Consider the following 24,381-nt stretch of genomic DNA (forward strand, 5'->3'; position numbering starts at 1 on the left):
TTACTGCTTTTCCGACAGTTTTACAGCCAAGATTCTGACTGGAGTCCAGAAAACGTCTTGCATAAACTTAGACTAAGGACTACTTACAAAATAAAACGGATGTCGAGTCACTTGGAAAGCGATGGATTCATATTTCCCAAATAAAAACTTGCTCGCTTTCAACGGATAAATGAAAAGCCAACTTGCGACACATCTCTGGATAACTGTACTGGAAGCAAATAGTGGATCTATAATCTATTTGCTGGATTATCACCTGTTTTTAATTTCTCAATACAAAGCTACTGGATTATATTAACACCGAGTCATTTACAAGGAGTAAATACCTTCGCTCGAGAATTAAATATTTGAAATGTATTAAAGTGTCAGTTTGGCAGTTCGACAGCAAGCTGAAGGAGCAACAGCTTTGGGACATTTGATGTAACCTTCCTTACTTACCTAATAACCCGGAGCAGGTTCATGACAGATGTTGCAGATGGGAGTTGGTATTATCGGACTCCTTTCCTGAGGAAACAAAAGGTGAAAACATTACTTTTACAGCTAAAGAAAGTTTTAGACATGTAAAAAAAAAAGACTTTTAAATTGACATATGATAAATAATCTATATTAAAACTAGATTAGATATATATACTCTTTATTCTTATTTTTCTTTGATGATGTTATGAATGAACATTTTGCAAATGCTTGAATTGAGTACACCCTGCTTGTTAAATCCACGTGTTCTTTCATTTCTGTACATTCTGACCTAGAACAGCAGAAAGAAAGCGAGCGCAGAGCTTGGTTTGATTCATGTTGTTATAAGAGCCACAGTATGCATTATGATTCTATAGGCTTGTTGAGACCCAGCTGTTGAGGGACAATAACTGTCATTTCCAGTTTTAGCTCCTTTTAGTGACTTCACTCTCATTTGTGTGGGTGTATGGATAGATAAAGATTGACAGTTAACAAACACCCAATAAGTTAGAGACCACCTAACAGTGTAAACAGACACCTAACAGTGTAAACAGACACCTAACAGTGTGAATTTGACTGGTTTGGTTACAGTTTACGGTGTGAAAGCTGTTGACAAGTAAACAGGGGGTGTTTGCGCTTATCCTGATGATTATCATGATGTTTCAGAATCCAGGTAGCTTTGTTGTCTTTATTCTTGGGTGCTTCAAAAAACTTCAGACTAAAACAACTGTTCCAGATCAAGTACATTCAATGAAGTGTGAATGCTGTAATGTGAAATTGGAACAGCTTTGCTTGAAAAGATTATCCCATGGTAGATTAGCCATACTAGGAATCATGTAGATCCAGCAAAGTTTATACTTTCCAGGGAATTGTGAATGCAGTATAATAACACCCCTTTTGAACTTCAATTTACTACTCCCTGGCTGTTTACTCAAAAAGTGAAATGTTATTTACCACATTGTCATCTGCACATTCAGTTTCTGTAAACTCATAACTTGCCCCATTTCTCTTTTCAATTTCATCAGATCTGGTTCTTGATTTTTGCCTGGCATCAAAAGCAACTCTATGGGATAGCACTGGCTGTCCACAATGCCAGTAGCCATACGGAAAAGAAGTTGGGAGGAGCATGTGACTCACGCTTCTGGATTACAATACAGTTATGATGATCTGGACCTGGTCTGCTGTCATGGGGTGGACAGCGAGGGGCCATGGTTGGGAGCAGGGGCTTCCAAACAAGGTCGACGGACGAGGTGTGCCTCCATGCCAGAGGGCTGCCACCAACTGTCCGCAGAAGAACATGTCCAGGCACTCGAGTTGACAGCTCCTGTTGTAAATGATAAAGCTGGATCACAACAGTTAACGCTAATGGAAAGCAATGCAAAAGTTTCTCTGGAATATCAGGAAGAGTCCGTTCATGGCCCGTATGAGTTGGTGGACGTTAATATTCACCAAAGGGCTTCTGAACCAGAGCATCTCCATATAGCAAACATTGGAAAGTCTGGAGAATTTCACTGTAACTGTGGGATGTGCAGTGAAAATATTTATTGTGCAACCGATAGCAGCAGTCACAGTGTGAAAACTATCAATGGTGAATGTGAAGTTGCCAAAGAGAGTAGCCAAAGACACGACATCTCCAATGACAATAATATCTCACGTGAAGAGCAACAATGCATCGCTATCTCTTCAAACAATGGGCCTCCACTGCCTGTATCTGCTGGTGAGCAGCCTGGCAAATGTCCAATTCATCAGGAAACAAAGGAGAGCCATACAGAGGGTAACAGCCGACCTCCTGAAATCTCTGAGGCCACATTAAACCAGTCCTCTGCTGCTGAACTGGAACCTCAAAAGGGCCTTCCAGATGTCGAGGAAGAGAAGCTTTCCACCTCTGGCCATGCCAATGTAAGTTTGACCTTACCTGTTGGTGTGCTGCCTAGTTTAGTTCATATGATGGATAGTGGGGATGTGATGTCACAGGCTTGCAAAACTATGGAACCAATTGTGACTTTAGTGGTAGAGGAGTTTTGTGACAAAGGAGTTATTGAAAGCCGGAGTTCAGAGTCTACCAACACACTGGATGAAGAAATGACGGTGAACGAAAATACTGGACTTAAACATTACTCGAGGGACATTCAACAAGGAGAGCAGGATCATCATGACTGCAGTCGGGTATTGGATCAGGCTCATGCTTGTGAAACCTCCCACCAGACATCGTTGAAACAACATCATGTTGAAATTAAAGCAATGAACGGGCCTCAGGGAGAGAAAAGTGCACAAGAAGAAGGCAGCAAGAAAGCAGCAGAATTCAGGGATGAGCCAATCACATCATCAGATATTTGTTTCAAAGGTCAGTGTTGCTCTTTGACAGTTAACAGAATAGTTTCAACTGAAAAACTGGATACTGGTGACCCCATAAAGTCCTCAGTAAATCAACCGATGGACAACAGTGATGAAAACTCAGTGTCCAAAGAATTGGCTTGTTGTGAGAATCAAACCATAGCCCAGCAGTTGGAAAATAGCTGTTCAAAACTGGATGCTATCCCAGAAGTTAGCCACGTTGAGCCACATGACATCCCTTTACTAGATCCACAAAAGAACATTGCCTCAGATTTCATCCAAAATCCACATGTTCAGCAATCCCATATGGATGATAAACATGCAGCTCCTGATCAGCACAACGAAAACCTGTCGCCATGCCCTGCAGAGGTCAATGAGCTCTCACCAGAGGGACTCCATGGCAACCAAGCTTCTGGTTGTTACCTCAGTGAGTCACCTGCCCTTGAGGTGGCAGATGGCCGGAGTGAACACCACAGGCCAGGAGCCACAGTCTCTACAATGGACGAGCCAGACGAGGCCGCTCACACAGATCTTTACAGTGACACACAACTTGCCAGTCCTGGTTTAGATGAAACGAATGAACCTGGAGATCAAAAAGAGGACGTGGTCAAAGTGCGCATGAGAAAGGTAAGGCTGTATTTAATATAGATTTAGAAAGAATGCAGGGGATCGTATTTGATTGTTATCTTGTTTCTTTGTAGTAATTGAAATTCTGGTACATCTCAAATCAAAATTAAGTACATTTTTTGAAAATAAACTGACATATAAGAGGCATTTATGGCCTTCAAATTAATTTTGTCCCACACTCTGGCAAGCGTTTCGGAAAACAATGACTTCACTCTCACATGCTCACAGATCTGTGAGTGGGGGGATCTGTGAAATGTTTTACTCTTTCTCAACCGCTCATTGCAAAACAAGGTCCTATAAGGGCATGGAGACTATGAACACAGAGAGGACTGGAAGCTCAAGTAATCTCTGGTGTAAAAGGCTTAAACAGCTCTCTCCAGAAAATACTGTATGTTGTACTATTTGAACACTGTTAGCTAACATGGTTGTTAGGGACAGTATATTGCCAAAAACGTAGGAATACGTTTAAAAGATTTGGGCACATTGGAAAAAAGCAATGGCCCGAGAATGGGCACAGTATGTATTAACTTTTAGTACTTGCAGTGTTGGCCTTTTTGGTACAATAAATCCATTATTTAGAATGCAAGGAGCATAAGAAAGGCATGTTGTTTAGACAAGTACCATATTGTGGAAAGTCTGATTCTTGTGATGGCTTCTAGCTGAAGACGATTACCCGCTTGTGAACAGCGACTCTTAACAGAGTTCATTGTGAAAATCGAATGCTGTTTTCAACTTTCTTTCTATTTTGCATTTGGAAGCCCTACAAAAACATTTATTAAGACGATTGTTCTGACTTTTAAATTGATACTATGCATTTCTTCTGTGTAGAAAAAAAACCAAGATAATCTGCACTGAAGCGTGCAGGATGCCATGTAGAAGTGGCAAGTCGGTGTGTGTTACCCTTACTCAAATATATTTCAAAGTAGTTGCTCTGTATGTATCATGAAAGATAACTTATGATGTCATGTTAGTGATAATACACACTCCCGCAACCCCCTTACAAAGTAGAATAAGATCATGTTTTTCAACCTTAAATGGTGTGTGTGGCATGAGCTATGATGCTGACTGAGTAACATTATGCGATCACCAACACAAGTTGGTATGATGCATTATCGGACACTCTGGTTGGGTTTGAGTTCCTGAAAAGTATATTAGTTGTGTAATCCCTGATATTTTCATATATAATAAGATTTTAGTGAGCAAAGAAAACTTGGATGCCTTTTCAGTAATGACGAAAGTTGACATCATTACCTTTAGCTGCCAAAGACGAGAGATCGCAGTCCACTGCACGGACATGGAAAACCATTTATAACCATTGGCTCTAGTTTCAATTTTAGGATGATTTTCAACCTTTTGATTAAATAACCCAAAAAGTTGGCTCCTGGTACTTATGTGGGGAAATTCAACCATTACACCGGAAAGCGCCAACGCAATTCATCCACCATATGGTGATGGCTGCCTCCTCTTCCACAGCACCACATGGTTATCGCCATGGGATGGATTTACATTCTTTATGAGGCCAGTTTACTAAGAAGATGTGATTTAGTGAAATAAACGTCCCTAAGGGAGTTTGGGACATAAGATAGTTAGTATAAAGAGCAGTAAAAGCTTTTCAGTCTTTATTATTATGAAGGTCGTTACTTAGCTGATGTTAATATCTGTAAGTGGACAATAGCAACAGTAACCTCGAATTATCTCTGATAAGAAATTGTACTAACAAATGATTATGTCCCTCATGAGACACGTTGTTGCAGATTTAGTTTGTGAAATGAAACCATCTGGTTTGCATAACGGCTTCAGATGAACCTGATATTGGGCTTTGTTACTGTGTTTATTTGTTTTAGCAACAAGGCTTTATCCTGACCCAGGGCCAAACTGGCTCAACTGTCGCTTATCTGACAGCAGACTACTTGGCAACATCAGCATCTCAGTGCTCTCTTTGTCTGCTTTTTCTCTTCTTTTCTCTCCATATTTCATAAATCAAATCCTCATGCTTTTGGTTACTGTTTATGAATGACAAACCTACATTAAACAGAGTGTTTGCACATAGTAGTTTGACGCATAATCTTCTATATTTAGCTCAACAGAGATAAAGACCCTCAGTTTAATGGACAGGTCTGAAAAATGGGATGCAGGCCACCGGGTGTAAGAGGGGGTTTGAAAAAGAGAGCAGGGGAAGGGGAAGGAGGGGTCTAAGAGTTCAAACAGTGTGGGAACTGTCTCCCATCTCAAAAAACAGGAAGTGAAGAGGAATGTAACAGAAACCTCAAAAGATGGGAAAGAGAGAAAAGAAACCTTCTGAGAACACCCAAACCGCCAGAATGCCCCCCGAAGAAACGTTGCCTCACTGAGGCGCCTGACATTGCACTGCACTTGTTTTTTACTCTGCTGTTTTGTGGTTGTTATTGCCATCTCGAGCCAGATGCTTTTGTTCATTCAGTGAGGCCTCGTAAAGATGTCATTGTTTTACCACGATACAATGTTTCATTGTGATACTTTGCCAAGGAGACAAAACGTAACAATGTGCGCTGCCACTAGCTAGGATTGCCAATGAATGCATCAATTTGAGACACATTTCCATGACACACATGGCCCCCGATGTCTATTTGCTCTCGGCAAACCCAATAGGAACTGCTTTTGACAGGGTAATTCGGCACTAACTGGAAAATAAATGTAAGCCCAAGTCATAGGACGTTATTAGGGATGGAGCAGGAAGCCGGGCGCAGAGCTCGAGCTGGAGCTTGTTTATCGTGATGCAGATTCTATCTAGGATCCATAAAACTGTCAGCCTCTCACACATTAGCATTAGTCACAGCTTGTATGAATGTTGTCATCTGCACACACCCATTGTAAACTTAACTTAAACAAGATTGAGCTACATGAGCTGTGTCACAGGTTGTGTTTAGTACTTACTTTAGCCTACATTAAACAATAATATGCCTTGCTAATGTATCACGTCTTAGAACAGACAAATGCTGTCTTTTTCTGCATGTCATTCTCTCTCTCTCTTTTCCCTTTCTTGTCTCTTTATGGCTATCCATGAAGGAATCATATTAACATGTTAACATGACTCTATACCTCTGCACCAACAATTACGGTGGCTGTGTCCCATGAGCTCACCCTTATAAAGTATTTTACAGGCCGTTTTAGCGGAGATTGTAACAAGATTTGTTTGGGACTAATGAGCCGGCTGTGTGATGTAATTGGTTCTTCTTGGTCGAGAAGCTCAGACAGGGAGCCACACCCAGAGCCAGGATAAATAACAGGCAGAAGGAAAATAAAACATATACAGTACTTTGTTAAGAACTCCAGAAAGGGAATAAACAAGTGTTTGAACTTCAGCAAAGAGTTTATATATTTAATCAAACTATTCACGATTGAGGCATAGCAAACAAAGACAGAGTGGAAGTTGGAGTGTGGAGATGGGCTGGTTGTCATGTAGCTTGTCTTACCAGAGACACACCACCTGAGGTCAGTGTGAGACTTGTGTTTGCAGCTTTAGAATGCTAATTAAAAACCTCTTTCATCACAGAATAAAAGACTATGGGCGGAATGTTTTAAGGCTGAAAGTCATATGTTTAAGAGATAAACACTGTATGCAAAGGATGTTGGAAAAGCAGGGGAAATAACCTGGACTATTTTAAGACTGATCGGTGTATTTGTAATATGTTGATACATCCTGGATCAAGGTCACTTTGGAGTCCTTGATTTGTAAGGAAAGTAAAGCCAATAACTAGGGACTTGGTTAAGATTGTAATGCCTTTACGCCAACTAGACTGGATCCTTTATTTTTTATGTTAAAAGCAATACTGTCCAACAGGCACGGAAGCAGATAAATCTATTACATTCATTAAAGTATAGACATGTTTTAAGAAAATGTAGGGGACCGCTATCTCTGAGGTTTCTCAACAAAGTGTAGCCTAAACCGAAAATGCATATATTATTTTAATTACTGATTTATCAAAATATAAGTGCTCAGATAACGGCTACATTCAACACAACAACCAAAGTAATACTTTGTTTTTTAGAGTATGTTCAGGTACTTTCCCTTTCAGTTGAAAGTAAGCCATGCCTGCACTTAATACTTCAGAAGGCAGGAAAATAAAAGTAACCTTGTGCATGGGGGCAGAGTCGCAATGCAAGGCTCTTACTTATTGATCAGGATGAATACAGATTGTTGGTGTCTCTACACGTTTATGACATACAATCACATACGATGCAATGTTCATATTTGTTTCTTGTGATTTGTCTTGTTTATTCAGCGTGAGCATGCTCGTTTGGACTCAATGGTGTTGCTGCTGATGAAGCTGGACCAGTTGGACCAGGAAATTGAGAATGCCCTCTGCGCCACCTCCTCCATGGGCAGCACGCCGACCCTCCATCGCAGACAGCTGCTGGTACACACCTGCATGTTACCCTGCTGTTACTCTTTATACAATTATTTTACATTTCCTATGTTTATTCAATATTTTATGTTGTCCTTTATCTAGAGTATTTTCTCCTTTATTGGCCATTTTGAGGCTTAGCAATGCCTATGGACACTCTATATCAGGGGTATTCAACTAAAATTCAACGAGGTCCAGTTAGAGAAAATCTCCCCATGCAAAGGTCCGGAACATCAAAATGTCTAAGTTGCTTTATGAATTAGTGTGATATATATTGAAGTAGCCTGTAGCTTTATCAACGTCTGCATGTAATCAACAACTGACTGCCAATCAAATAAAGAAAGTACAATTCATAAACAACAATATTTATTGTCAATTAACATTGAACTATACAGATATACAGTAAAATACTGTGGATATGTGTAATGTTCCTCTCAGGCTGCATTTAAAAATAAAATAGGAGAAAATAAATAAAATAGCTTTTGAAAATATGTGCATCTTAAAAGTGCTTAATTTTAGATAAATAAAATAAAGTGTAGCCGCAGCTTGAGTTTCCCTTTTTCTTTGTTAACCGTTTCACATCATGACTTAACAGTTTCAGCCGATTATAGAACAATATCAGTCTTTACACATCATAACAATTGAACAGTTTTAAAGTTTCTCTTTCTTTCCCTCTTATATTGCAGTCCCTCACTCACTTTTTTTTTAATTCAGTGCGAGAATTGAGCTTGAGCTTGTCCCGCCAGGAGTTTAAATCTGGGCTGAAATGGTGTCAGGTCCATTCTCATACACACATGCAGGTGCTCATTGGTTAGCCTCGGTTAGCCTGCCCTGGAACGATGTTTAGTTTTAATTTAGATCCTGGTGGACTGATCATATTGGGCTCTGAGACTGCTTATTTTTTGTGACCTCAGTTCTGACTTGAGAGGGAATGTTTGGTCAAACACTTTGTGTTTTGTCTCATAGTGGCGTTTTGGCACTTTTAATGAGCGCTACGGTCTCTGAACAAATGAGACACACTGGTTCTGTGTTCCCAGTGGGCAGGATGAACATGAATGAGTCCGTCCACTCAGGGTTAAAAGCTCTGTTCTCACTGTCCACTTTCCTCTTCTTGGAGAGCGCCATGTGTATTTATTTGTCTCTCCCTGTCTGCCGCTAACACGCCTGTTCACTCTCCTCTCCGCTTCCCTCCCTGTATCGCTAATTATTCTCTTCACTCACTTTCCTCTCCGCTTCTCTCTGCCGCTCTCTCGTCTCTTCTGTGTTTCTCTCCCTGTATCGCTCACTCGTCTCTTTCGCCCCCTGTCGGCAGCGGTTAAAATAGAATCGCCCCGTCAAAATTGAATTCCCCTATTAATGTATTGATTATAGGTCCGGGTCTGTATAGGTCGGCGTCTGGGTCCGGATCCGGACCGCGGTCCGCCTGTTGCCGACCCCTGCTCTATATCAATGACCTCCTGATGCACTGTGTAGTGTACTCTACATTTATAAAACTATGCTCTTGATCATCTTTGAAGCAATACTTGAATAAAAGGGATAAAACAGTTTTTTGCGATGTAATGCCTATATTGTAATCTTTATCTTTCAAAGGCGCAGGGATTTGAGGCTGGATCTGTCCCAGCAGCATCACGAAGCCCGCCCCATCCATACCTTCCTGCTGCTTCCACCTCAGAATATACCCCAGCCCTTGGAGCAATACCTAAAAGTGGGGTAAGTCAGATCTCTAAGATATACCAATATACTGTATATCTAAACATGAATCATCAGGTCATGAGATGACACATTTGGAAAGATTGCACATCGCATATCTTAACTATGAACAGCTTGATAGACACATTAAGACATCATACCTCACATTTGTTCTTTAATCCCTTTTTGGCTTTCTTTCCTTCCCTTTTATTTGTATTTGTTTTGTATTATATCTTAACTGATAGAAAATAAATGTTTTGAAAGTTTAAATAAATCAAACTTAGAGGGAGCACACACACACACAGACTTGTAGTGAAACACCCAGTTGTAGGAATGTCCTCGGGCACTCAGGGCTTAACCAAGCAGACGTTTAAACTCTATAATTAGCTGGTTCCAAAGATCTAGACCTCTTCGCCCCAACAAAGGGGTCAGAAAGGGGCTCTACGGGTGAAAAGCCAGGGCAAGGGGGGAGCGAGGGGGGACACGCTTCAAGTGAGACGTGCGTCTTCAAACCGCCTTCTTGCTCACTTAATGACTTTGTCAGCTTCCTTTGCTATTGCCTTCAGATACAGGGCAAAGCGAACAAGGCCGGTAGCCAGTGGACTGAAACCTCAAGGAAGCTTAAAATAGTTTGAACACAAATGTAAAAAAAAAAACTGTGTTCACCTGTTTTTATCTTATGATGTGGTGATGCATAATAAGATATCCCTAAGATATCCCTAAACCGGGAACAGGATGTTTCAGATCCACAACAATTCTCTTATCTAGCTAGAACAAAACATTGCAACCTGTGGAAATATCAGTGTTCCTTGATGAAATTCTCACATTCTTGACTTATCTCTCGCAATTCCTTGTTGACATTGCTTTGTCTTGTTGAACGTCACAACTCTTATGCTGTCTCGAAGGAAAACAATATTTCATGCATGTGTGACGGTTACTTTTAGGGAAACAGAGCACCATGTTCTGTGATGTGTGATGTCTGTGGTCAACTGTTACCACAGCCTTCATTCCATGCAGTAACCCAAGGTAACTCACTAAGCTTGGGTAAACAGTGCTTTCACTGCGCCTAATAGGAGGCTTTTTACAGTGGAGGCCCTGCGGGGTGATTGATTGAGGCCAAAGAGATGATGACTCCATGAAGGGGATTCGCAGTGGTTAATAGTTGAAGGGACTGTTGAGTCCTTTCAATCTTAAAGTGTTGGGATGCCCACCTAATCTTTTTAGCGAGACAATACAAATCCTTTAAATGATGTAAACACAAGGCGTTTTGTGGAAGAACCGGGGTTGAGGTTTTCATTCAACCAGACATCAAGGTTGTGTTGTACAAGATGAGAATATAATACATTATTCAAACACAGAATAATAATTAATTAATGTATAAAATAGTACTTTGTTCTAAGAAATAAACTTTAACACATTTATTTTAAAAACAATTATAACATTATAAATGTCCCACACAATCCAGTTATTAAACACACAAAATACTTTATAATTTAGTGAAAACAAAGCTTTTGCTATGAACAGAATGTAATCCAATATACTGAGTGCTACATATAAAGACAGTCTTGAAAATAGAAAAAACAAATCACTGGCTCTGTGCTACCTAGATTTCTCACAAGCATTAGCATATGTTGCATTGAACGTGTCTTGACATCCATCATTACAAGAGGTATTTGCAAGTTTACACAGGACAGCAAACAACATGTATCTTTTTGGCAAGACAATGGTAAGGGCAACCTGTTTTATAGGAAACATCAACACAGAAATTGCTTCTCTAGACACTTCTGTAATTTATTAGGAGAGATCCAAGAAGTAAAACTAAATGAATAGAGTGTGGACCTTTTTTACAGTGTAACCAAAAACATTTAGGATAGTGCGTGTGTGTGTTCTTACTGTCCCCAACACATCCTGGCACTCGCTGTCACTTTGGTGTGATCGTACTGAGCACACACTTGTGTTGTTCTGTCCTTTCTGTCCCACCGATAAAAAATGAAGTGATGCTATGTGACTGTTTACGTTTTTGATGAGTGGACACTCACTAGGCAGTGTTGTGCCCTCTCTGCAGTGGAGAAGGCATTGGGTTCAAGTGAATAGAATCCTGGCTCTGGTGGCTATTGTTAGCTTTCAGCAGGTGGCTGTTATTCTTGCATCGAATGTGGGGCTAACATCTAGCGGATGTTGTGCCACAGCAGGTGTTTTTTCTCTTGGTGGAACGGCTATTCTTTGCCCCAGAGTGTTTTTGTTGGCAAGTTCTTATTACTTGCTTAGTGTAGCTGGTGTCTTGCACTTTTATTTTATGTGCATTGTTGTGTTGCAACAGGTGGCTTTTATTTGGTTTATAGACTCAGTTGTCTATTGATTTGGCTGTATATCATATTTAGGGTTGAAACTAACTCTTTATTGATTTTTCTATAAAATGTGAAACAAAAGACAAAATTGCTCAGGCTAAAGGTAAGGTTGTCAAATGTTTTGTTTTCTCCCATGTCCTACTGTTTTGTGTCCAGTCAATTTACAATCACATCAAACAATAAAAAATAGAAAAATAAACATATTTAAGAATCTGAAACAATACATATCTATAATGTTTTTTTGGTGTTGCCGAAAACTGTTGAGTTTTTGATAAACTCAACAGTTTTAATAAATAGTTTCAACTGTAATTATATTTTTTCACAGACAGATTCCATTCTGTGATTTAATTATTTCCCATCTTTTGTAGTGGTGGCGTATTATTTTTTTAAGGATTTGTATAATTGCCCTTCATAGCAGTATTAGTGATCATTAATGTGTCTTTGAGTATAATCTTTAGCGCCTAAGGTATGCGTGGTGTCAAAACCATTTGTTATGCGACTCTATTTTTAGAGCTCCATAGCTGCAAAGGATGTGCCAAGCCACAGAGGCGGGTGGAGGCTGCTGACCCCTGACCACCTTCCTCTAAATGTTACAGTCGGAAACAACACATCAGTCACCCTCAGTGCGGAGGGTTCCCACCAGAAAGACAGACCCCGAGTCCCCTCAAAGTCACAGACCATGGCTGTCTGTCATACACTGTATGGTGTCCAGGAAGGCTCTGCCCTCATCTTCTTTGGTAAACATTCCAGGGTGTCCTTTGACCCCATTTTTGGATCTGTATTATGTCTCTATGACAACAGCGTTCCAAACACAACCTGTGTCATCTCCATAGATTGTTTTGCCGCTGTTTGACAGGGAATTCTGAAAGTACCAGATTACCAATGTCCGGAGTTTCCATGTCTGGATTCAAGAGATATTCGTGAGATGATTGATTGAGAGATATTTTTATTTTAAAATGTCAGAAATACTTTATTCCCTATCAGCTGATGATGAATGTTCGTCGCTCTTTATCTGTCTGTAGTTGGGCAGACAATAGAAGTGCTGTGGTTTGCGTGCTAAGGTCACTAAAAGATCTCTGCTCTGTCCTTCCTCTTTGTTCCGGTTTGGCAGCCTCAGAGTCCCCAAACATCCTTTATTCAAACCACACCTTCCCAATGTCCCACAGAGATAAAAGACTCAACATTTTTCTACTTTCACTGGTTTTTATTAATCATTAAATTGGCTTCCAGACTCTCTGTCTTACCCGTCCTAGGTCAATAGTCAACACCATGTGCAGCAGGCATTATTATGTTTGCCTACATTCCACTAACTTATTTGGCTAAAAGATTGTTGAGGGCCATAATGAGTTAGTGAACTATGGAGCCAACCTCCATTCAGTCCGACAAGGGCTGCCAGTAGTGGCTCTAGTCATGGCCACGCTATCCGCTTTGTGTGGTGTAATTGTCCCCAAGGTCACTCCTCTGCTGAGCACAGCTGTAACAAGGAGACAAACACAGACCTGCTGGGGTTTGAAAAAAGAGGGTATGAAAAAAGAAAAGGCTTGTGTTTGGAACAGGATGTGCAAAATTAACTTCTCATCAACCCCCACAAGGAAGTCTTGTTTATCGTGTAGATTCAAGGCTATAGCCATTCCATAAAACTATCAAGGAACAGTATAAAGAAGGGAATACAGAATACATATATATATTTTTTTATTATAGTTGGCAAAGTCTCATAAAACAACAAAGTTAAACACAAAGCCAAAACATGGCATCATGAAAAGTGTATGTACATGTTTCAGCCTGCATCAGTGTGCATACTGCATCATTTCTCAAATTGATTTGAAATATGCTTAATTGTTTGACAAAAAAACATTTTAAGTTCAAGCATCTTCTGTGGAAGTCAAACTTCAAATTAATTTGTTGACACCACTGTACTCAATGGCAACTCTTTCTGTTTGTTTTTATGACAACATACTCTAAAATCGCCTAAATCTTTTCAGCTTCATCCCCATTCATGGCTCCATGTGTTTTTTTTTCCAAACTTAAATTAATCATAGTACTTCATCCAACATGAAAACATCACTGTGCTGTGTTCGTTGCTAACGAGTACATGTTTGTAGTGTAAAAGGCACGCACTGAGTCAATGAAGCGTAACGCACATCTATTACGTAAAGTAGACAGTAACAGGCATAGTTGTAGGATGATGTTAGTTGTTGACAGTAAATCTTAAGGGTGACTGAATAATGCAGGCATCTGGAAACACCCCTGCAGCCCAATGATAATGAACCTCCATAAATCACAAAAGGAACAAACAAACCAAATGTATTCTCAAAAGCGTGCACACGCACACACACACAAATTCATAGATGCTGAAACATGCACACAGGAATGTATTGTAAAACCAGGTGCAATTTAGGCCAACACTCATTCAAGCTTTTGATTTAGGGTTTTAATTGTAACATCTGTTAACATTTTAATTTTTGATTATGTGTTCTTTAATTCGTGGTTGCCTTGAAGTTGCATTATCTTTGCCAAATAAAACCTGAGTGTCTCAATCCAATCGATCAGCTTTGCCTTCAGTGTAAGGAATAATTATGGAAGGATTTTTTATTTAGCTTAAAGGGGACCTATCATGCAAAATGCACTTTTGTACGTCTTTTATACATGAATATGTGTCCCCGGTGTTCCAGGGAACTCACCAAGTATCAGAAAACACAACCCTCTCTATTTTCCTCCATACCCAAATCTCTAAAAAAGGGGCTGCAACGGATCTGATAAAAACTGATCCAGATTTGAACACTTCTATGTCGTCACAGAAGTGGCGCTACGGCTATTGGGCCAACTCTCCACCTATCAGGGGAATGTGGGGTTGGGCCACGGCCGGCCATTGCCGCTCGAAAGCGCTGGAGACGCTGTAGTACATATGCCAGGCCTGTAAGTGGCGCTGTAGTCTGCCACAAAAGCAGCGAAGAAGACTTCCCGCCCATAGTTACCATGGTTACCCTTCTGTTTATTCTCCGCTGTGGCTTTTTTTTCTCCCTCCCCGAGGCAAGCGTTTGCTCCTGCTGCTTTAATTCAATGCAATCCCTCCCCGTCGAGGCAAGCACTGTAATTCCCTTCCGGTTAGTCCACCAGCAGATGACAAACACCCACCTCTCCGCCTCTTCCAAGGAACGAGGGGACCGTGCGGCAGAGTTTCAGTTTCAGTTTCTTTCGCCGGTCAAGATGTCCGTTAAAGTTGAAATCTTCCGGACAAAATTTGAAAAGTGCCGGTCAAAGGTCTTCTTTGTTATTTATTGAGCTTTAAAACAAATGAATAACGACTCTATATAATAAAACACGGAGGACGGAGATCTCTTTTTCTCCCCCTCTTCTGACAGCCCAGCAGCTGATCAGAGCACGGCTACCCTCTCCTGCAGGGGGGCGTGGTCAGCAGAATCAGACCCGTAGACAGCAAACAGCACATAGAGCGAAATGAGGCATGGCTAAAATGCATGATCTGTTTGGTATTTTGAAAACAGAAACGTATAAATATACCTTATATAGGTATGGCCCTACAATATATAATTTAAATATAGCATGATAGGTCCACTTTAATATCTGTATTGTGACACGTGAAACTGTTCATGTCCACAAAGTGTGTTTGTAGTAATGTTTAGCCAACATTCAGTGTTTAGCTTACCAGCCGATGCAGTGCCCTGTAAAGCAGATGGTCAAGAGTGTGCATTCTTTAGTATATCTCACAACATTATAACCCTGCAAGGTCTCAACCACCGGTCCTTCTCGTAAGTCAGTAAGCTTGGTGTCTGCTGTGGGCAGGGCTCTCGACTAACTTTTTTCACCATCCTCCCGGAACCGTCCCGAAATACAATCTAAGCCGTCCCGAAATTAATGTGGACCGTCCCGAATTTAAAATATTTGTTTTTCTACATTATCATTAGTTAAAATCATTCAAAGTGACCTTTAACATAAATAAAACATCATACAAATCATTAGATGATAATTCATCAACCTTTTTATTTGAGTCAATCAGTCAAACACATAAACAAAGGCCAAATATATTTAAAAAAAACACACAAGCGAGAAAGTTGCTCTAATATTGAATCCAATCAAGTCCCATCCGATTAACAACAAAATCCAACACTGTCCTCAAGACAGAACCCAGAGTAACCACTAACCAGGATGACAGTCTGTAACACAGTCAGGAGACCTTTACAAACTGCCCCGCCCCCTCGCACACAGGAGAGCTCTCTCGTCTGGATTGGAAAGATCGAAAATAAGATCGAAAATACATCATAGACGCATTTTGTAGTCTTATTGCATATTAGAAACGGAGTTGGCGAAACTAAAACTGCAACATAATGTTCATGTAGCAATAATACATATGACATATATGTCTCTACCACTGTCTTTAATAATTCCGGCCCGGGGCCCGTTTAATACCGGGGCTCGGTACCCATCCCTACATGGGGAGAGGCGCAGCATATTGCTAAGGACTACATGCGATGGAGAGTTCTCATCTCAGCTGCAATGACATGTCTGGAAACCCCCTCTCGGGTGCCCCATGCATAGCGCGCCGTCAAAAGCTGCTTCATAAGTTAAGTTTCGTTTCTCCGCACCGCTCCGGGGTAAAAAAATTGTAGTTACATCACAGCTGTACGGCTGGCTGACAGCTGTAGCTATACGTACTGTGTGTGTGTGTATTTCGCGGGTTGCTAAATGCTTTGTGTGTGTTTATGTTGACAAGGAGGTTTAATAACTGTGTGCTACACAAAACGTGCAGTCAGTTTCATTTTCATCGCCGTTCGTAGTAGAGTTAGCAGGGTATTTTTATTTTAACTCTCGTCCCAAATTCGTCCCAAAATTAATTTGTATCCTCCCCGACCCGATTTATTTCGGCCCCGGGACGACGGGAGGTCCTTAAGCTCGAGCCCTGGCTGTGGGGCCTCCAACTTCTTCTGCAGAGGACAGTCTAATCCCTCTGTGTTGTTAACCCACTCTCTGCTTTCGCCCAAAAATGTCAGCGGCTAATCCACAGGCTAGCATTGTTAGTGCAGTAGGGATCATAAGACTTATCCCTGTTAACTCTGCTCCATAAGCCACACATTTAACTTGGAGGAAACAGGTGACACATTTTGTCCTTTAATCAGAGTAATGAGACGGGAATAGAACAACAGTAATAAAACAGTCCCATTTGTTTTGGCATCTATTTTTAAACTTTTGACTCGATGTGTTTAAAACCACTTGTGGAGCTTCTTGGTAACATAATAAAGAAAAGCTTTTTTCTGAAGGATAAACCTATAGTGGACAATGGATTGATGAGGATTGGATTCTATATTTTATATTCAGTGTTAATGAGGTTGTAATCTGAATTTAACTATTGTGTGTATAGAGAATTAAAACAGCGTGGAAAGGAGAGACTTCAGTATAACACATATTTTGCTTGTGAAAATATACGTCATCAAAAAAAGGGTTAGACTTAATTTTATACTTTTTCTCATGGCATTATTTAGTGGTTTGCCTTTTTTAGTACTGGTAATGCATGAATCATTAATAGATATACAAAATATCAACCAAATGTTTTGGGGGTGGTTATGCAGATACAGCTATTGTTACAGTAGGTAAGCTTTGATCTAAAGTTAGACATTATAAAGATGAACATTTCTATTTATGCACAAGAGCAAGCTTTACTACCTTCACAGATGACCTAAGGGGTAAAGTGTGAGGATGATCTGTTGGTTTCCCTTTTGGGGGGAAGACTCTTTTGGTCAGACAAGTTAAGTGTTTTTCTCTTCCGGTGATGGATTCCAAGGGCCAGTCCACAGTGTATGCTCCAGGGGCTCAGCACTAAACCCCACCAGACACTGCCCGAAACCAGAAGCCTGTTGCTTCGGCTTACTCTTGTAAACAAAGACAAATATGTGTCTATCTGTGTGCATATCCACTTTTCTCACTCTTTTTAAGCCAACCTTGCCCCACACAGAACATATCTCACAACTCAAGGTCGAGCGGAAGAACCTGGCCTCAGCTGACGTTCTCTGTGTGTGTAATTGAGTACACAGTGCGTATGGTAAAATCATTAACCTCTTCACAACTTACTCCAACAGACCAAAAGTGCACCAATTCAAAAATATGTTCACCTTGGCATCAAGCATTACACAAGACGTCAGTACATGTTACTGAGACATTTCACCAAATTTCCTAGAAAGTTGTTTTCTTTTGAAATATCGGTTAAAACCAACATCTGGACACTAATATACATCTTCTACAGGAAATGTTCCAACGCATCATTACACCAAGTCATCACATCACTTCCTGTTGACACACTTTTTGACATATGGAAACTATTAAAATGTGGAAAGGGCGTGCGGGGAGAAAGTATAAGGTGGGGGGGGGGGGGGGTTGAAGGCTACAATGACATTTTTTCCCACGTTTCTCTGCACACGTGCACTCGGGGGTCGACGGAGCATGGAGAATAAATTCTTGTATAAGTGCAGGGCAGAAAGAGCACATTCATGCCAGTCAAAAACAGAAATGAGCTCCAGATAACATCTCCAAAGGCCCTGGACAGGCGTGCACACACACACACACACACACACACACACACACAATGTCTGTCCTCCGCTATCACACACAGTTACCTTATACGTCTAGTGCCGGGGCCGCCAGCTTACCTGACCATAAGCCATCTGCACCAATTTAGCCATTTGCTTTAAGTGGTGGAGAAAAAGGTTTGGGTTAGCCTGAGCCCCCTAATCCTTGGCCAGGACAGACCATGGGTGGTCACACACACACACACACACACACACACACACACACACACACACACACACACACACACACACACACACACACACACACACACACACACACACACATACACCTACTGCAGCTGTAGTGCATGAGGGAGGCCGGAGGTGAGAGGGTGGTGGGGGGGTTGAGAGAGGCATGGTGGACTGCTGGGATTTGTTGTGCAAGAGCCACATGCCAATGGTTTGCTTAACATATCTGACTAACTCACTCACACAGAACAACGTGTTCACACAGCTGTACACAATGTGTGCACTGGGTCCAGGACGGAAAACTAAAATCGTATTTGTTACAATGGCTCTGTATTAAACCTCAATCATTTTTATTTGTTAGTAGCCTCTAATACCAAAATCTATGAAAGGTAAAAGTAAAGCTGTAGACAACATGGAGGCTTTGTTTTGTATATTTTCGCTCAATGTAAACATGATGTATCTTTAAAAGGGAATATTATGGGTTTAATGTTTTTGTCATTGTGTAACTTTAGACATAGTGATTCTAAAGTATTTAACGCTTCCAAACAACCCTCAGCCCTACTTATATATATATATATATATATATATATATATATATATATATATATATATATATATATATATATATATATATATATACAGACATGTGTAAAGCAAACACATACCATACCCCCTGTGTCGCCCACGCAACCCACTTCCAGTAAATTAGTGGCAGTAAATGAGGCAGCTGACGCTCTGAGCTCTGCAGCCTACAGCTCCCCAGTGGACACCTGACACGGCCCGAACAACCCCACACTGGGACAACCTGCACTGTGGCATGTTAGGGGAAACACCGTTAACCATCGGGAAAATATGTGACCGTGGTGCTGTGAAAACACTGGTACTTGCTGGTACCCATTCATTCACATTCTTGTCAAGCTCTGTGGTCTCTCACTCACATTTATTCAGCTGTAATTGCTATTATGAGGGAAAACAGAAAATTATGTGAAGGTGAGATTTACACTGTGTAAGTGACTTCATGGGTCATTGACAGGAACCCGTGGTGTGGTGTTTACACAATAGGAAGGGCGCACACTGGTCAACTGAAATGTCTTGTTAGTGCTAAGCAGAAATGCAACACAGACCTCACATGTTGTTTCACATATTCAAGACTATTCTTTTTGCAGGGTTTTGCAAAAGTAGCTGATAATTAAAGTACAGAAAGGGTAGCCTACTATGTGAGGTTAAATCTCAATGTGTCATAACATACTTAAAGGATAAAGCTGGTTATATCCGATAGTCTTATTATTTTAAAGAAATCCTACAAAAAGACTAAACCCAGGCAAGATGTTAGTCCATCTGTCTGACTCTTGTTACTCTCAGACTTCCCTACATTTTCTCTGGCACTCAGCCCAGAGCCTATTCCTAAATATAATCTAAGTATTTAAAATATTAAGTATTTAAGATATTTGGAAGTGACTATTCTCATCAGCGGATTAATACACTTTTTTTGAAAATACAGTGTTACCTGTTAGCATGCGGGAACTTATTATATGTAATTGATAAATGTCAAAATCAAAACAAGTTGTTAGTGTTGTCTTTACAGAATATCTTTTGTTTTGCACACATGTATATGCAGCGAGGACACTGCTAGTATAACTTCAGTCCAACAGCTGAAACAGCACTGAATATAAATCAGTCTCTGATTTCACCTCACTGTTGTTGTTCTGTTTGTGCTGGAGATTTGGTGACGGGGGAGTGAGTGGGAGTCTCTGGCCTCTCCCTGGTGTCTTTTTATAGGTCATTAATCAGCAATAAATGTTAAAGCTATTTGTCCAGAGGGGATATTTTACGCACCTTGTGTCTGTATGGTGACCTATGAAGTGATTAATGCTGTTTGCGCCCACACATTAAACACAAAGGCATGTTCACACACTTATAAAGGTACACATAAAGACTAAGATGCACCACTTTAAGATTTAGATTTAAGATCAAGTTTGTATACGCAAAAAGCTCAACCACTGGCTTCTATGAAATCTGAACGAGACAGATTGGGACGAAGACTACATTTTATCCAGCGGTAATCGCCCAACTTGGTAGCAAAAACAAACTTGCATATGAGAGAAGGCATTGTGTTCAATGTCAGCAGACTGTTCATGCCTGTGGTGGTTCATCATAAAATATAAGAACTCTCTTGATCTTAAAGAGATAAAGGGCCTGGAGACAAATATTTGCTTTTTAATAATTAATTCATGCTCAACAGTCTTATTCTGTACTAATCTAAATGATTTACTGTATAATGGATATAACACTCTTTAACTTAATTTTGATCTGTTTATCAACCCCAGAAAGTAAAGGAGAAATTCCAGAGAGCTACACTACTCAACGTTAATTAGATTTCTAAAGTTTAATGTGTACTCACTTACTCATTTTGGGAAATAAATATTGTTTGGAATAAGTCAATCGAAAAAGCTTATATTAATCAAAATGCTAAGGAACATAAGAATACCTTCAGCTCACAGAGAGATCAATGGAGTCAATCCCAGCTGCTTCAAGTTTCATGTTTCAAGGCTTTATTGTCATTTGCACATTAGCTACATTGTAGATATGGCAATGAAAAACGTAGGTCACAGGCTCCTCCAACAGTGCAACATATATATAGGTCATAGAATAGTGCAAGAGAATGTTTGGAGATGTGCAAGAATGTAAATACAAATAAAATAGAATAGAAATAGTGCAAGAAGATTCTATATACAAGTCAATTGAATGATATATTAGATAAATAATTTGCAAAATGCAAACGGATGAATGTCTATGGATGTTCTTTAAAAAGTTCAGGTGTTTAATAGTATTATGGCCTGTTGGATGAAACTGGACTATTAATTGGTCAAAAGCAGTCAAGAGTCCATTTGAGGTTGTTGTGCAACCAGAAGAGATTTAAGGGTGGTGGTAGGCATATTTTAATTACAATTAGATAGAGGTGACCTTTGGCATATTTCCCAGAATGTCAAAACTATTCCTTTAACATGATAATCAGTGTGGCTTTTGCTGTCCTGAATCATAGGGGTTAAAAAGCTTTAAAGTAGCCACAGCAGGACACGGCTACATCACTTTAATGACTTGAGGGTCAAAAATAAACATGGAGGAGGCTATGTATAAAATATCAGTAGAAAAATTGGATATTTACACATTCTGCACACCGAAGGCTAAGTGGAAAGTGGATCAATTCTGTTGAGAAGGTACGCTGCCCTGTCTGATCTGTTCCAGGGGAGTGTGGATTAAAACAGGTCAGGGTGGGGGGGGTCAGCGAAGAAACCTGAGGTCAAAAGTCAGAGGCAAGAAAGAACTCTGCATTCCAACTGACTGCTGCCATGCACACACACACATACAAACACACACACACTTTGCCAATGATATGAAGCATGACTGCTACATCTTTACTAAAAACCCTCTTTTCAAGCAGTAGTAAAAACTCACAACAAATCCAAAGAAGGGAATATTACGTACGTAGAATGATGGGAATCTACTACAGCAACAAAATATGTTGTGCGATATTATCAGTGTTGCTCTCCAGACTACCTATATGAGGGTTGGATCAACATTGAATCAGAGGAGAATGTGCTGTGTGCTCTGACTCTTAATGATGTGATATTTGTTCAAAAGTCTCTGTTGGGTTTGTTATCTGCTGTGACCAGTTATTATGACGATTGTGCATCGGAAAACTATGCCTACAGAGTTTTAGGACCAATGTTCTCACTGTTTCTTTGTATGGCACATTGTGTTTCTACACGTGTCTTATTGGTGTGTGCTGCAACACATTCTTAAGAGGGCAAGGCAGGACATGGGGATATTTGTAATCATTGCTTAATAATCTGTTCGGTTATTGTAGTCACATTCATGGGCCGACTGGATAGGACACAATCACACATGAAACCCGCCCAGAAATCTTGTCTGTATCCTGATGCTCATACATGAAAAAAGTTCAGAGATTTGGAGGCAGTACATGCAAAGGGATTGAAAATGTAACCACCATATCATCAAACTGCAGAAGTACTTGGTTTTCATATTTTGAGGTTGCTAAATCAAGGCATTTAACTTTATGTTTTTATAATGATGCTCATTCAATTCTAATCGTTGTTCTCTTCTTGTTCATAGAGCACCTCTACCCTTCCTGAGACGGAAAAAGCTGGTGAGTCCTAGCTTTTTTATTCATTCTTGTGTCTTTAGTCTACTCACAGATTTCAACACTCAAATACTAGTGTTAAGTTGCGTATCGGTAGATTTCTATTTCACTATTTTGTCACGTGTTTTTGGAAAAAGTGCTCTGGTCAGGTCTGGTCTGTTGCGTTTCAGACGTACACTTTCTGATTGATAGCCTTGTCCGGTGTTCACATTAAGAGCCAAGGAAGGAAGAAGGGGAGGGAGGGGTTGAATGGGGGAGGACAGGCTCTGGTTCTATCAGACACGGGATCCAAGTTTAGATAAGAACCTAGACTCATCTTGAAAACCATCAAGCTAGTCGCCCTTTCGAAGATAAGAGCCAGACTGGATGTCGTGTCTGATGCCCAAAACTCTTGACCTGTATTTATTTACCTTTTGGCCTCATCTTGAACTTACCTTTTCTTGAGATGTTCCAGTGATCAAAAGAATATTCTTATATCGAAAACAACTAAGAATTTGTACTAAAATGTGTCCATCCAAATACACACATGCTTATGTGACTTGACTTGGGTATCGTTTGTCAGCTTACAGTTATAAATCTTCACCTGACGTCCTTCTGATAAATAGCTTTCACAGTATTAATAATGCAATCTCATTATTTAGCATTGCTTGCGTCATCCTCTTGCACTTTATTACGAATTGATCGTGAGAACACACCCACTGTGTAGAGACTGGCCCCGCTTTATTGGCTGCGACCTCTCTGTCAGCAGTCTGCCGGTAATGCACAGGGTCATCAGGAAGCTATGGATGGACAGAGCTACTTTCAGACAGTCAGCAGGGGAGCAGTGTTCATTAAACACCCCCCTGTGTCGTCAGTCCACTGGTAAACAATACCAGAGAGGTGGTTCGACGTGGAGACGAGGCATTCATATCCCCCCCCCCCCCTCTCTCAAATCCTGCTGGGAGTCCTCACTCACCCTCGCTCTGTCTCTCACTCTAATTACCGCCTCTTGCTGAAAACATGTCATAGGAAGTGTGTGTGTGTGTGTGTGTGTGTGTGTGTGTGTGGTGTGTGTGTGTTGTGTGTGTGTGTGTGTGTGTGTTGTGGTGTGTGTGTGTGTGTGGTGTGTGGGTGTGGTGTGTGTGTGTGTGTGTGTGTGTGTGTGTGTGTGTGTGTGTGTGTGTGTGTGTGTGTGTGTGTGTGTGTGTGTGTGTGTGTGTGTGTGTGTGTGTGTGTGTGTGTGTGTGTGTGTGTGTGTGTGTGTGTGTGTGTTGTGTGTGTGTGTGTGTGTGTGTGTGTGTGTGTGTGTGTGTGTGTGTGTGTGTGTGTGTGTGTGTGTGTGTGTGTGTGTGTGTGTATCTTTGAGCGCTACCTTTTGGCCTACTCAACAAGCGCGCTAAAGCTTGCAAAAAACGCACTGCGCCTACTTCAAAGGACTCAAATGTTCATGTTCATTTTTCTTCATTTAAATCAGTCTGACTTCCTGTAAGCAAGTTATGTAACCTTCATCTCTGGGCCTGTGTGATGGAACCCAGGACTCTGGATGTTGGGGGGGGGGGGGTACGATTGGGAGTTGGCTGACTTTTGGGGGACTTGATGAAGTACAAAGCCCAGTGTTCATTGAGACACTTCAAAGCCCCCTC

At 40.7% G+C, this 24,381-nt stretch overlaps 1 protein-coding gene across 2 annotated transcripts in view; it reads left to right on the forward strand.

Annotated features, from left to right (window-relative positions):
• Positions 1-1,524: 1,524 nt before the first annotated feature.
• The window catches only part of dlc1 (DLC1 Rho GTPase activating protein), a 75,641-nt gene continuing 52,784 nt past the window's right edge, over positions 1,525-24,381 (forward strand). For both annotated transcript variants that reach the window (XM_034120684.1, XM_034120686.1), the window contains exons 1-4: positions 1,525-3,411; positions 7,674-7,808; positions 9,387-9,506; positions 22,732-22,765. In XM_034120684.1, coding sequence (XP_033976575.1) covers positions 1,540-3,411; positions 7,674-7,808; positions 9,387-9,506; positions 22,732-22,765 — 2,161 coding nt within the window. In that variant the 5' untranslated portion in view covers positions 1,525-1,539. The remainder of the gene's footprint in view (positions 3,412-7,673; positions 7,809-9,386; positions 9,507-22,731; positions 22,766-24,381) is intronic.

Source organism: Trematomus bernacchii, unplaced genomic scaffold (assembly GCF_902827165.1).
Source record: "Trematomus bernacchii unplaced genomic scaffold, fTreBer1.1, whole genome shotgun sequence".
Taxonomy (NCBI): domain Eukaryota; kingdom Metazoa; phylum Chordata; class Actinopteri; order Perciformes; family Nototheniidae; genus Trematomus; species Trematomus bernacchii.